This window comes from Vespula pensylvanica, chromosome 5 (assembly GCF_014466175.1).
Source record: "Vespula pensylvanica isolate Volc-1 chromosome 5, ASM1446617v1, whole genome shotgun sequence".
Taxonomy (NCBI): domain Eukaryota; kingdom Metazoa; phylum Arthropoda; class Insecta; order Hymenoptera; family Vespidae; genus Vespula; species Vespula pensylvanica.
Genome location: NC_057689.1, coordinates 7,909,305 through 7,924,209, shown reverse-complemented (window position 1 = coordinate 7,924,209; position 14,905 = coordinate 7,909,305). Strand labels below are relative to the sequence as shown.

The window sequence follows — 14,905 nt, the reverse complement described above, 5'->3', positions numbered from 1 at the left end:
TTTCTTTTGTTTTGTTTTGTTTTGCTGCATTACTCATTTTTAATGATGATGGACAGACTTATGGAATGATAACACATATGGCACCAGTTGTTAACAAACGTATTGGATAAAGTATTCGGCAATTTCCGTAAACTTCGATCGAATCGCAATAGTTTGTACAACACTGTCGATATGTTATCCGATGCGATCAACATATCACAATCCGTCGAGCGAATGCGTTCGCATAATTTTATACTCTTTGCTATAACGTTCTTCAGGGTATACTGTGACTCAGTAGAAGATCTGACATACCGTCTTTAATAATTTTTAGACTTTCCAAGTCGGCATTTATCGTATCGATAAGTTGAGCCATTCCCTGTTGCTCCATGCTTAAATACTAAAATAGTAATTTAATGAATGAATCGTTAATACGAAGAATCTTGAAGGGGAAAAGTTAATGTTGTAGACGGATGTTTCACGTACCGTTTTAATGTCATCTTGTGCTATTGGATCCATTGTATACCTTTCTTGATTTTGACTATCTATATGTCGTCTCATTCTTAGCTGAGACAACATTTCGCTGATTCTTCCTTTAAATTGTGTAGGTGCACTTATTTGAGAATGCATAGCTTCGAATCTACGCGTCAAAACTTCTTCCTCTGGTTGTAATGACAAACCGACCTTACGCGTAATTTCCTGACGTACCAATACCTGTAAAATAAAAGAATTACTTCGTAAGCTGTAAAAGAAAATTAAACTATATTTCCGACTAATAAATTCATTTATGTTATTATTCATTTTTCTCATACCTGTAATACTCTGTGTTGTAGTTCTAATAATATTCTCCTGTGTTCCTTTAACCTTGCTTGCGTAGCAGTATGTTGTCTTTGTAAACCTTGAATTCTTTCTGCAGCCATATCTAGAAAAGCTCTATGCCTAGCAGTCTCTTCTTTTTGACATTTCAGTCTATATTTCACTTGCTGAAAGCCTATCATCGGTACGGGAATATACATCTCAGGATTTGGATTGTCCAATTGAGCCTGTTTCCACAATCGTGGATCGATCGAACAAGGTGGATTATCTAAATATTCTTTCAATTGGGTAGGATCGAGTTTAACAAATGGAAATAAGTCCTTTACACCATTTTGTACAAGTTGCTGTTTTTGCATAGGCTGAGAAAGATAAGCAACCAATTCATTAGCAGGAATCTTTCTTGAACTTCCAGTTACCCCTTTTTCAGAAATGAAGATAGTCACTTGACTTTTATTTTTTCCTGTAGACTTTATACTATCAATCATCACTGTTAAGTTAGGTTTATTTCCAAGAATGCCGTTTAAAAATGCAATTAATTGTTGTTTGCCTTCTGTTACATTTTTTTCTTTCTTTTTAAAACAAAGTACAACCAATCCATCATTATTATCAGCATCGGGAATACGGCTATAGCCAATGGCCTTAAACCTACATAATGGATTTTCTTGATCTAAATCGATCGGCGGTGCATTTACCGAATAATAAGCCTTCCCAGTACCCCATAATGCTTGAATGAGATTCCATCTAGCGATTGTATTATCTCGTTCGTCATTGTAAAGTTGACAATTAAATACAGCATTATAAAGCGCTTCAGAAATACCGCTAGACTGTTGTTGCTGTTGTATTTGTTGCTGCTGTTGTTGCGTTTGTATTCCAGTTCCAAATCCAGTAAAACCAGTGGAACCGAAAATATTACCGGTTGTTTGCGTGCCAAAACCTGTGATGGCAGTTGTTGTTGTAGGTTTCTGCCCAAAACCACCAAAACCACCTATAGACGAAGAAAAACTTGTTGATGGGACCGTACTTGTTGTGCCAAATCCACTAAATAAACTTGGCGCAGAGGTTGTAGTTGTAGTTCCAAATCCGCCGAATCCGCCAAATCCTAATGAGGTTGTAGTTGTCGCTGTACCAAATACACCAAAACCAGTTGAAGAAGCAGGAGTGCTGCCAAACGTTGAAGGAGTCCCAAATCCAGTAGTTGTAGACGCCGAAGTGGTACCAAAAGTTGGTCCCGTACCAAAACCACTGGTAGCCGGAGTACCGAATGCTGGTGTTGTTCCAAATCCAGTACTTGGTATAGTGCCAAAACCTGTAGCTGCTGGTGTTCCAAATCCTGCACCAGTTCCAAATCCAGTAGTTTGTGTCGACGGGGTACCAAAGAGATTAGAAGTTGAAGTCGTTGGCGTACTGAATCCAAAAGCTGGAGCTCCAAATCCTTTTATAAGAATTAACTTGAAGTTAAAGAAAACTAATTTCTATGATTCCTGTGATTGAAAATAATAAGTAGTAAAAATATGAATATTCAATGTGAAGTTAACTAATTTTTAGATTTTACTAACTTTTGTTTATATGAATTTAGAGATGTCAATAAAACATATATTAAAAACAAAAGTTTAGATTCATTAATGATAATCCATATTATTCATTTATATTACATTTACATGTATGTATATAAATTATGAAAAATTGCAGAAAATTATAAATGTAAAAATATAATATTTATTAAGAAATATTGGAAAGATAGAACATATATTGTATGTTAAGATACGAATGTGTTTTAAAACAAATTAATTTGTGTATCAAAGTTCTATAAAGATCTTTACTTTAGATCAGAAAAAAATATAAAACAAGACAATGTCATTCATGAGTCAACAAAATCAGTTGCACGTAAGATTTCAAAAATCGTCATAAAGATATTCAATCATTTGAATTTGAACTAAACATTATCTTTGCACTGCAGCATCCTAACTTTAAGGATATGGCACTTAATCTTTTAAAAGGTGTGACATCATCAAGCACCAAATTAGTTTTAAGACAAATCAATCCCCCATCTTCAGATTCCTCTACTGAAATGTTAAATGAAATTGGTACTACTGATCAGGCAATTGGAGTATGTATTCTTAATTACAATTCCAATCAGATTTTGTATATTATTGTTTACTATTATTGCTTTTAGGATGTTACAGCAGAGATTATGATAACAACGATGGGGAAAATACCAAGCGAAATGTATTACCTAGAAGATACTGCATCAAATATAGGAACAAGTATAAGTGAAACAAGTGTATCCCGTTCCGTGAACGATGTTATTCATACCACGATAAAAAGCAATATTACTATGACTGGATATACGGCTCGTTCCGTAGTGTTTCTTATATTAACCATCGCATGTTTGATTCTTTTATTTCTATGTTGCATCACAGCATGTATGATATCAAAAACAAGAAAGAAAAGCTACTTTTTTAGTAGAAACGATATTGATTGTGATCCAGAATGTAATGGATTAAATCGGCCACTTCTTCGAACGGAAAAAGTGTCGGATACAACCAGTAAAACAAGTAGTAGCTATTTGAAAAAATGATAAATTACTGAGAAATATCAAAGCGTAGGAAGTATGTAATGTTCATGCTAAAAATGGACGTCTTAGAAATTTCGCGCCAGAAATGCAAACTACTCTAACCTCTAAATTTGCACGCTTTGTATTACTTGAATATCCGTACCATATTTTATCGGGAAATATTTAACTGGCAAAAGCAATCTTTCGTAACAAGAACTAGTAAACAAGAGAAATTACAGGGCATTTGTCGGATGAAATACAAATATCATGAGCATGATATAACCTAAAATAACGTGAGTTACCTAGCTTGATCGGTGTAGGAGCTGCAGTTGCTGTCGAACCAAAACTAAAGGAAGAAGCTGGTGCTGATGTGGATGTTCCAAAGCCTGTTCCGAATGACATTTTGTGATAACTGATTCACAAATAAGGAAAAGAAGACACCGTGCGCACGAAAGGATACTCAACTACGATAAGCACGCACTGCAATGAAGTGACAACGGCGCTAGCAAACATGGCGGAATGTACTAAAAAAGTGCAAGTTGTAATTTATTCTAAACACTGTAGATGGCGCTGAATTTGAAATACATTTTGCACCAATTTGATTTTAGATTATAAAGAAATCACGAAAATGTATTATTTAAATTACGATTTCTTAATTACGTTTTTAAATCTATAATCATCTATCCAAATTTATAATGTATGTAGATTTGGTTTAAAACAGTACTGATCTTTTTGCTGTTTTTGTCAAATGTACGTCGTACAAGAAACATTTATACTTAATCTTATATAAAATATAGATATATTTTTTAAACTGCTAATTGATTTTTATTTTCGATGAAATACATAAGATATAAAAGTAGAGTATATGCAATACCATAACTAGGATTTGTAAAGATATAAAAATGCTTTGTTAATTCTTAATAATATATATATATATTTGTACATTTCGTGCAATTGAAAGTAATAGATTTTTTGTTCTCTCATATAAAAATCTATATTGATATATGTCCAACGGAGTTAATAATAAATTATTGATAATCAAAAAAAGATATTCAGTCTTTTTGTGCCCTAATCACTGCATACGGAGAATCACTATATACAACAAAAAAAAAACATGTTCATCATTTAAGTAACGCATTAACAAAATTAAACAATCCGAACAATTTTAATATATTAGAAAAAGACCTAAACTCTTTACATAGAAAATAATTATTGTCTTTTGATTGTGAAAACTTTTTTGTTTAAATGCCGATTTTTAACTATGCCAAATTTCGATTTTATTTTATATTTTTAATATGCCGGATTATGAAAAAACAAAAAGTTTTAAAAAATTTTAAATAAAATATGATAATTTTCGATATATACTCTTTAACTTATTTTTTGTTTCTTATATTGTATAATCTTTATTTATTTGTATTTCATGTCTTCAAAGGTGTCCTAACTCACATACAATCAATAAATTTAAAAAGTCCATTTTCTCAAATACCCTAGCAGGTATGTAAAAATTTTAATTAATGAATCTTTTTCAAAAATTAAAATTAATTCATTGCACTTTAATGTTCAAAAATTGAAACAATGTTCAAAAATATTGAAATGAAGTATATAGAATATAATACTATAATCTGTGATATATTCTTTTAATCTAATAATAGTTTCTATGAAATTTTGATAACGGCAAGAAGAATTGAAGAAAGAATATTTAACCAATTTGATTAAATCGAAAAATGTAATCACGTTATACGCACGATATTATAGGAGTTATGCAGTATAATTTGATTGAAATTAACGAAAATATTTACAAGATTTGATTAATATAGGATGGAATAATAAATTCACATAGAGTTTTTAACGAAGTTTATAATTGAAAAACTTAAAAATAAATATCTTCACATATACCAACGTACATATAAGATACTTTCTTCAACATTTTGATAATGCTATCATAAATATACAATTTGAGCATGTTGTTTACTTGACCCTAAATAAATGAGATACAATAAAAAATATTGTGGATATGCTCACGATATAACGAAATTAATTATTTTTTTAATTGAAATTTCTAAAGAAAGCGCAGATCAACCGATAAAACACGCACGTTCCAACTTTTGTATTTATAGTTTACGTTTTAATCTACGTTGTACGTACACGATAATAATGATGATGATAATGATAATGATGTTGATAACGATGATGATAGTGATGATGATGATAATGACGACGACGACAACGACGACGACAACGACGACGATGACGACGACGACGATGAGGATAATAACAATAATTTGCAAATTGCAGTTAAATCGCGTTATCACGTTTTAGAGATGCGAAACAGTTCTTCTTTTTTTAGTAAATTATACAATTATGAGAGTGGACAGTTCTTACCATATTAACTGATAAAATTGTATTTCGGAATTATGGATAACATTTGTTCCTGCCCAATACAAAAAAAAAAGCTTTTAAAATCGAGTAAAGATTGCACAGATATGCTTAATACTAAATTTTAGAAGATAGCTTTGTCGTAAACTTTTAGCCCGTTCGTGCATATTGCTTTGACATTGTAGCTGATGATATTCTTGTAATCAGCCGATGTTGTCCGTATCTAGAAACAAGAAGTCAGAAACCATATCCTTGAAATATAGCGAGAAAATCCTAAAGAAGTATAGCCATTCATAAATAATAATGCAAGTATCAAATGTACAATGTGAATTTCTTTATAAAATAAGAAATATTTATATCGTGGACGATAAAATTACAATAACATACCTCATCAAGACTCCCAAATTATTTATGAATGGTCGGACTAGCGTTTAAATCTCGTTAGCATTTTTTTTTTTTTTGTCAATATTTGTTTTACTTGCAAATAATTAGCAATATCAATTATTAGCGCGAAAGCGTTAAATTTAAACGTTACAAAATTTGGGAGCAGACTTCATGAGGTTTACATCGGTTAGCAAATAAAGAATAACGAGTATTGTCTAACGAGATTTAACTGCAATTGTTTCACATAATTTATCTGTTCGGTAATAAACGATATTTGATGTCACAGAGATAGAAATTCGTTTTGGTGACAAAGAAACCTACCACATCTCTTTATCCTATTTGTATAGATTCAACTTTCGATTGTGCAAGAATAAATAAATAAATATTTTGTATCTTCTGTCGAATTTTATCGTCAAAAAACGATCGGATATAAGTTATTTCTTTGGACCCGGGGAATTTTTGACCTGGTCAGTAATTTGAATAATTACAAATTTACATTTTATGTAGGATTTGCAAAAAAAAGTTGGACCCTTGGGTGATTTGATAGGTGATTCGAACCCAGATCTTTCGATTTTCTAACCATTAAATTATTCAAACCCTCAGGTCAACCTTCTCACGAATGCCTACTTATTAGAAATGGAGGTGCTTGCTCCTACATTTATAAATGAAAAATTGTCCAAAATAATATATAGGTGTATATCAGATATCGAAAATCAATATTTCGATCAAGGAATATATTTAACATGTATGGTTGGTCCTTAAGATTGAATTCCATAAGGTAATATCAAATGAGAAATTGTGCTATGGTCTGTATGTTTCTTTTTTTTTGTTTGATACTTTGTATTATTTTGTATATTGCGTATGCATCATTTTCGAGCATCGATTCAAATATTTCATGTCGTATCGAATATTTTATCATTCATCTCCAACCGTATAATAACTTGGAAAAAGAATACTGTAGTCGTTATAGAGAAAGAGAAAGGGCGAGAGAACGGCTTGAAATGGTCTAGGCCGAGATTTGATCCATTTATCATCAAATTAGAATTTCAAATGACGTTTAATCGAGTTTTCTACTTACACGAAGTTACGAATTCGACCACGTATTTACGCGCATGGGCGATATCGGATACTTCAGACGGTTCAACATTTACACATTTACACGAATATAGAAATCTAGAATACGTTTTCGTAGAAGTAGCATTCGTACGAATCTAGGCAAGTAGACGTCGAGCATCGCATGCTTACTAATTTTAACACAAAATTCGACTTTTTCCTTTACTATTATTTTCTTTCTCTTACCTTTTTCTTGAGAGGTAACAGTATCTTTTATTTGTGGTACATACGTGGAATACCGCCGACAATAACTATTGCATGATACCATAGTTTTGGTAAAAAAAAATACACAAAACTTTGGTCTACTCGAAACGTCTCCGAATGAAATGAGGTTGAATTGATTGGAGTTTATAAGTACGATTCCGACAACTCAAAATCGGAAGCGGAAGCTCGCGAGGATCTTGTATTAACAGAAATACCCCCACCGATTGCACTGTCCGAAGTTCCCTCGCCGGTTACAAAATCGGCTACGATCAAGGAATCCTTTCCAATATTTCCACCCCCTCCTTTCAATGCATCACGTTCGGCAAGCTTCTGTTTCAAAAGCTTTATTTTCTCTTCCTTCTGCTCCGACGAGGAGATAAACAAAAATATACAAATGATTGTTCGATGTTCATAGTACTTAGATCGATATAAATAATCAACATTTTTACCTCGGCAATGAGTTTTTGTAGTTCATCATTCTCACTCAATAATTTTTGATATTTTTCTTCGTCCTCCTTTGACAATCCTACGTCAGGATTATATTTTGATTCTGCCTTGTCCCTAGGATGTCTAATCACTTCTATAACCTTCGGTACAAAGATCAACGCCATGCTGAGAAAGCAACAAAATATAATTGCTAATGCTACGAAAGCAAAACTGGCATCTTGTTGACTGGCTATAACCATTGTAACAGGGGCTGTTATCAGGCATAATACAACTACGTTATAAATTGACATGCCTACGTATCTAGAATCATTGATTTGTTTCACTTTGATACTTCTCGTTTCGTATGCTAAGAATAATCCAAAGACCAGTATAACACCTTTGTAACCATAGATCATCCCTAGAACAATCATTTTCACGTTTGATCGATATAAACTTTAAAATCGAATCTGAAATCTTTTGTATCTTCTCTTATATAAAATAACAAGAAACTATATACTAACCCAACCATATGCTATTATGTTCGCTCTCGCAATGCTCTAATTCTGGTCTTATTCTCGCATCGTCGTCTCCGGTTGGAGGTGATTCCAATGGGAAAACCTCGATTTGTCTTTGCAAAGGATGGAATCCTTGCCATGTGCTAAGCAGTACGATGTCGATTGCCAATAATCCGCTTACCATCGTATACAGCTTCCACGGTTGAATCTTCTTCTGTATAGACGAAACTTTTTGTTTAGCCATGAATAACTAAAAAGAATGGAGAACGGGTTAAAGATGCAGGACGTACGAGTGAAATCCATAAAACTATATCCTAACTGGATGTTGTAAAGCGACAAAAGCATTGTCGTCCAATTGACTGACCAATACGATATTTAAAAAAAAAACAGCACATTCTATGATCGCGTTCAAATCGACAACAAATACGATACGACAATGTCATATTTGTCGAATGCAATGTTTGAAGTTCAAACTAATTTGTTTTTTGTCACATAGCAAGGCTTGATAAACTAAATATCACAACACTTCCTAATGTTTCGTACTAATTTTTAGTCTGCGTATAATACGTACGTTGACTAAAATATATACGTTTATTGATTTTCGTTAAAATATTTATATATTTATTTATAAATTTACAATAAACCAATTGATGAATAAGCCAGAAATAAATTAGGTCTAATAATATTTTACTTATTGAATATCTTTGACGGCGACTAAACATGTTTATAAATATTTCGTTTTTTTTTTTAGACTCGCATTTTAAATTCTATCACGTCTATAACAACAATGTATAATTCCGCGGAGTTATTGATTTTTTAAGTGCAAGAAAGGCTTATTCTACGGTCGCGAATAATATTCGACAGCCAGTAGTATATGGACACTATTGCATCGGTTAATTGAAGGACAACAATTTTGTTGCTGTGCGACATTTAATTAGGACATAGGGTAACTCGTGCTGGGTGCTTCACTATGCACATACATAAACTTCTATTAGGGAAAAACCTTAGATATGAGCATTAGAAGCGTAAAAAAAATATGGTAAAATTACTAAATATCCACTATTCGAAAAGGAAGTAAACGCTATTTCTGAAAATTATGCACTATGCAAACTAACTATAATAGACTATCAATCGAACGATCGTTTCTACTTACTTTTGCCTGATCGGCTTTCGTTTTGGTGGTGAGTCTGTGAACTCGCCATACTTTACTGAACATAGCACCGAACGCAAGAGTAAAACCGGTAGATAACATCCAGGCTCTCGCCTGACAAACTCCTGGATATTCACCTGGTGAAACGAATCTGCCATCGATTCCAAGAAGAAATACAGATATGAAACAGGCTATCACACCCGCCAGCATGATCGTGTTACATACCGGATGAGAAGACATAATCACCCTACAAAATCAACAGCAACAAGTGAATAAAGTAAATCAATGAAAGAGTACGTAAGTTGGATATAGAATGTTGCTTATCAAACGAAATGCTTCCACACCTTCGATGCCTGTTCCAGACGTTAAAAATAATCAATACAATAGCTATAACAATCCCGACAGACGATATAGTTCCCATACATATGAATAAAGGCAGTGATACCGTTCTTAGCACCGTCCTTACTATCGTTCTATCTTGAGGTACTTTCCCACCTATCCAACGCTCCATGTTTCGCCATGTAAGATTATCGCTTTGCGTATCATAATATCCTAACTTAACGTACTTTCCATCGATTACTTGCTCGATTTGTGTCAATGCTATCCTGTCACCTTGCGAACTAAAAGCTACGTATCCCTGTAGAAAGGTTCGAAGACATTATTGAGAATAGACGTAATTAAATATACAAAGTGTTTCATAAAATGTGGCCGACCACAACTTCAAGGACGAATTCTTGATCGTTAAGAAAATCTGACCTTGAAAACTTTCATCAAAATGAATCACGAATTGGAGAAACATCTGGTAAAGTAGCGGACACATCATTTTTATGCACCCTATACATTTGAACATTTTTTACATACGGAAACTCCTAGAAATTGCGTCGAGTTGATAGCCGAATAAATCTCATCGGCGATTTCCTTGTCGGTGTAGGTAAAGTTCTTCAAGCTCTTGCCGAGTTTACTTAACTTCTCCATAGTTTTGTTAAAGGCTAATATATAGAAAAGCGTTATTAGCGAGCAGCAAGATTCTGATCTTTTATAGAACGGATACTTCAAATTTCCAACTTTCCGTTCATTTTCAGATTATTATGCTCTAACAAAAGTCCCTTTCGAGGATATACATTTATATATATTACACCCTCGTTGGAATCTTCGTCCCATTGTATTCGTACAATAGAAAATCGATAAAACTGAAAATGTGTCAAGTATCCGAATACTTTTTATATTTATACTAATGACATGCTTACCTAATGCTACAGACCAAACAGCGTCATACGCGAGTGGAGCTTCCTGATAACCTTCGGGATACCGATTGTTATCGATCTCATATCCATCGTCCTTTAACATTTTGTTCAATCTTTGTCTGAAATCTTCCGACGTCATACCGCTGATAGTCGTATCGTTATTTTGATTCCACATGAGAGCCTCGGTCGTTAAATGACCTTCAGCAGCTTGTCTCATTTGTTCCTTAGTACAAACGATATTCTCTTTATCGAGATTCACCTCGAACCAATTGTCCTCATACCATCCGATGAAAAACCAAACGTAACTCTTCCCATAAAGATTGTGACGATACAATTCACAAAGTACTCTCCTCGCAGCTACTACATAAAAGAGACCGACGATTATTCTAGCATCTTGTCTACGTAGATTCCTCACAGCGTCCGAAGGATCAGAGAGGAAGCTCTGACGTGTGACTATTTCTATTCCTGCTTCTTTACAGCGTGCTTCTAGATCTTCTACTGTCTGTATCGTGAGAAAAGACATAAAAAATATTAGACGATGATCAAGCAATATTATCTAGGAATACGTATATACTATTATTTAAGAATAATCCAGAAACAATATAAATGGACTGACAGAAATGAACACTTCCTCGGCTTGCTGCAATATGGCAACACGCGACCAGCCGAATTTTTGTAGGAGTTTGATTCTCGTGGGGTTATGCACGGTGGCGGATGGATGTGTCCTGAATAAAGTCGGGAATCGATTCCTGTCTGATAAAGCTGGCGACGAGGCACCATAACATAGCTGAAAAAATAGTTCGTTCGATCGTCCTTTTTTATTATTTAATTTCGAAGAAGAAAGACAGTGATTACTTACGACAACCAAGTTCCACATTTTCGCTGCTTCAGCAACAGTAGTACAAACCGTACTACATCCGGCCAAGAGCATCAGTTTATGCGGCTTGTAGTAGAGCAAATTGTACATTACCGAGGCACCAAGGCCAGGTTCGCACTGAAAAGGGAAATATAATAAATTAGTGTATGACATATTACTTACAAACTATATCTAGCCGATTAACGACTCTTACCTCGCTGTCATTTGAGTGTAATTTCAGAATGAAACCAGGCAACAAATTCTTTTCACGATTAACATCATCTAATGCCAAATTCACGGCTGGCATACATGCCTAATTACAAATACATTATATATCTTTATATAATACTTTATTTTAATATATTCTATATATACGATATGAAAGAAAATCAATCCGAATTAATGACCGTATTTAAATCACGGAAATAAAATTTTTTCTCGTAATTAGAAATGAAATAGGGAAAGAAAAATTGACAGGATGATTCATTGAGTAAAACCCCAAGGTAGAATCAGCGTTCGTGATAATTCACGTAACCATCACTTATAAAGTGTAAAACATGTTCCTTTCACTAACCTGACCACCCTGCCAGCCACCCTCTCCATTTATCGGGAAAATACCACCGATATGAAGGACATTGTCGTTCTCATCAGAAGGTGGTAACGAAGCGATGATCGTACGAGCTACCGTTAAAATGGTGATGATTAGGATCAACATTCTGTTGCTAAATCTTTCTCTCTTTATTTCTTTCTTCTATCTCTTTTTTCGTATCTTTAAAATTATCCCTATGACACACCCAAGGAACGCGATCTTGAGAAGCGCACTTTTTTCGTACCCTTCATTCTCTCTTTACACCAGCCCTATTTTGAACTCGATTAAAGGGTCGTTGTTTTCACCCCTTCCGAAAAATTCTCCTTTAACTTTCTTTCCCGCGTGAGAGTGCGCTCACTCGAAACGATCAATCCTTCAAATAAATCGACGAACTACTTCGCGCGAACACTCGATCATTATTATAGGCAAAGGAAGTCTATCGAACTCACGACCAATCTTATTGTCCGTGTTAAAGTGCTTTTCATCGAAGACGGAAGCTTCGCGGGAGCTTTCATATTGATTCCATCCCGGGACTCGAGGATAGTAGTGGGGATAAAGGAGGTGGCTCTCAAGAACGCTCGTACATATCCCCTGCTACACTATACAGATCGATAAGAAAATTATAGCAAACATGCATTATACGACAATTCTTTTTTTACAAATTTTATAGCGTAATCTGACTTGATATAACATAAATATCTTATATTAATTGTAAGAAAACATTTGATAGATTTTCAATTACTTCTTCGTAGTGTACCTTTGCTTGGTCGGTAAGTTAGAACTCAACGATATCATGATCAGTGAGGAACACGAGTTTGTGTGAATCAAAGAGATTATTCTTTTCAAAGATAAAAGTGTATTATTATTAGATCAAATGGCAGCACAACGTGCATTACCACAGAGCAAAGAAGCCTTGTTGAAATCGTATACAACGCGATTGAAGGATGACGTTAAATCGATGTTAGAAAATTTCGAAGGTGCGTCCTAACCTCAAACTTTCTTTTTTGTATTTTTAATATTAATTTCGAACGTTCTTTGTTATTATCTTTCCTTTTTTATTTCTAAAACTATTTTTGAAAGAGTTCTCTTTATATTTAATTGTTTTATCTTCAGAAATCGTCAAGCTTGCTAAAGGTGAAAATGACTCGCAACTATCACGGATGGCACAATGCGAGCAGGACACGTTTGAAATGCATGTCAGAGCAGCTAATATCGTTAGAGCTGGTGAATCTCTGATGAAGTTGGTTTCAGATATAAAACAGTATCTGATTCTTAATGATTTCCCATCCGTTAATGACGCTATAGCTCATAATAGTAAATTATTCAGAACGAAGCAAGCCGAATGTGATCAGAAACTAGCATCTTTAAGAGACGATATGGCAGCTGATTTGTACGACCTAGAAGAAGAATATTATACTTCGATATATAAATAACATCTGTTAAATCTTAGGAAATTTCTAATTCTTTAAGTTCGTGATATCATAAACTTTAAATATTTATTTAAATAAATAGGATTAATTTTTATAAGATGACTCTCTTATTTGTTTTCATTGATTATGGCAATACACATAGAATATGAAGTAAGACATACTTGTTTCCTTTTATTACTTCAATATTTTGACACACATACGATACATCACACGATATTTCTAATTAATAAGCATATTCGATAATGTAGTATTGTGAATTCAAGCGTCAAATGTTAAGGATGATCATAAATGCTACTTGCATAATAATATGGACTCCGATGATCGTACTTGCTCATATTGTACAAATATAATTTACAGAAATATTACGGAGTTCCCCCAATTGCAGTAAGGAGATTAAAATCTACTTTACAAAAGAGATACAAATCAATACTTTGTCAATAAATTTGGAATGCTACGCGTACAATCTCCCTAAATCCGCGCAGTTATCGATAGCATGCAGATATAACCCTAGTCTTCTGACTGTTCTTGTTTCCGAGCATTTCCTTGAGAGTTACTATCGAGTACTAGAAGAATAACAAGAGTATCACAGTGTAAGCACAACGCTGTGACATTGATCCACTAATTGATGGATCTTGTATATATAGGCAATTAAATAAAAGTATTACATCACAAAATACTTGGAGAACCGTTACAGTACCTAATTAATAGCTATTTCAGACGCAACAAAACGTGAGAACGATTCAATACAAACGATAAATGCACCTTTCAATAAATTATTATCTTTATATTGTATTTATTTTTACTTGAATCAGTCCGCGATAACGCAAATCAAGTAAAGATTATCTATACCAAGTAATGCTTCGATAATACATTAAATACTTACACGATTCAAAAATGAACGTTCAGAATACATGTGGTACACTAATATCTTGAACATAAATCAGACAATTAGAAGAAATAAAAATACATAGAATATCGGTCTTAATCTAGCTTAATTTTTTCCCTCCCTAAATTTCGAGAGTGGATATCACGAACCTAAATGCTCATAAGACCAATAATAATTTAGTATATACATAATTCTTTTCACTTAAAATTAATGATTAATCTTAATGAACCAATAAATCTTTTTATCTCCTATTCCATTATTTTTGGTCCTCGTCCGCATATGACAAACAAAAAGCTGGCTGAAATTCGAAATGAAATCACATATGTACTTTTATTGAAGTACGATTTAAGTTACGTACGAGGCGCGTTCCCAATACGCTTCGAAAT

At 33.6% G+C, this 14,905-nt stretch overlaps 4 protein-coding genes across 6 annotated transcripts; 2 read left to right on the top strand and 2 right to left on the bottom strand.

The window, feature by feature from the left end:
• Window positions 1-9: 9 nt before the first annotated feature.
• Window positions 10-3,854, bottom strand: LOC122629130 (probable nucleoporin Nup54). The gene is made up of 4 exons (XM_043812197.1): window positions 3,649-3,854; window positions 789-2,224; window positions 463-690; window positions 10-376 (listed from the first exon to the last, which is right to left on the bottom strand). The coding sequence occupies exons 1-4, from the start codon at window positions 3,746-3,748 to the stop codon at window positions 254-256; spliced, it is 1,887 nt and encodes a 628-aa protein (XP_043668132.1). The 5' UTR covers window positions 3,749-3,854; the 3' UTR covers window positions 10-253.
• LOC122629132 lies at window positions 2,743-3,724 on the top strand. Its single transcript, XM_043812200.1, has 2 exons — window positions 2,743-2,899; window positions 2,966-3,724. The coding sequence occupies exons 1-2, from the start codon at window positions 2,768-2,770 to the stop codon at window positions 3,368-3,370; spliced, it is 537 nt and encodes a 178-aa protein (XP_043668135.1). The 5' UTR covers window positions 2,743-2,767; the 3' UTR covers window positions 3,371-3,724.
• A 1,331-nt stretch (window positions 3,855-5,185) lies between the features above and the next one.
• Window positions 5,186-12,918, bottom strand: LOC122629647 (gamma-aminobutyric acid type B receptor subunit 1). Of its 3 annotated transcripts, XM_043813314.1 has the most exons (12): window positions 12,189-12,766; window positions 11,829-11,927; window positions 11,618-11,752; window positions 11,375-11,545; window positions 10,762-11,260; window positions 10,376-10,503; window positions 9,859-10,151; window positions 9,518-9,761; window positions 8,371-8,614; window positions 7,873-8,267; window positions 7,645-7,783; window positions 5,186-5,945 (listed from the first exon to the last, which is right to left on the bottom strand). In XM_043813314.1, exons 1-12 carry the CDS (start codon window positions 12,327-12,329, stop codon window positions 5,926-5,928), a joined length of 2,508 nt encoding a protein of 835 aa, XP_043669249.1. In that variant the 5' UTR covers window positions 12,330-12,766; the 3' UTR covers window positions 5,186-5,925. The 3 variants fall into 3 exon arrangements, with proteins under 3 accessions (XP_043669249.1, XP_043669248.1, XP_043669247.1); XM_043813313.1 differs by having other exon boundaries at window positions 5,186-7,783; window positions 8,371-8,578; window positions 12,189-12,918; XM_043813312.1 differs by having other exon boundaries at window positions 5,186-7,783; window positions 12,189-12,773.
• An 81-nt stretch (window positions 12,919-12,999) lies between these two features.
• On the top strand, window positions 13,000-14,307 carry LOC122629648 (mediator of RNA polymerase II transcription subunit 22). Its single transcript, XM_043813315.1, has 2 exons — window positions 13,000-13,180; window positions 13,317-14,307. Exons 1-2 carry the CDS (start codon window positions 13,078-13,080, stop codon window positions 13,634-13,636), a joined length of 423 nt encoding a protein of 140 aa, XP_043669250.1. The 5' UTR covers window positions 13,000-13,077; the 3' UTR covers window positions 13,637-14,307.
• The last annotated feature ends 598 nt before the right edge of the window (window positions 14,308-14,905 follow it).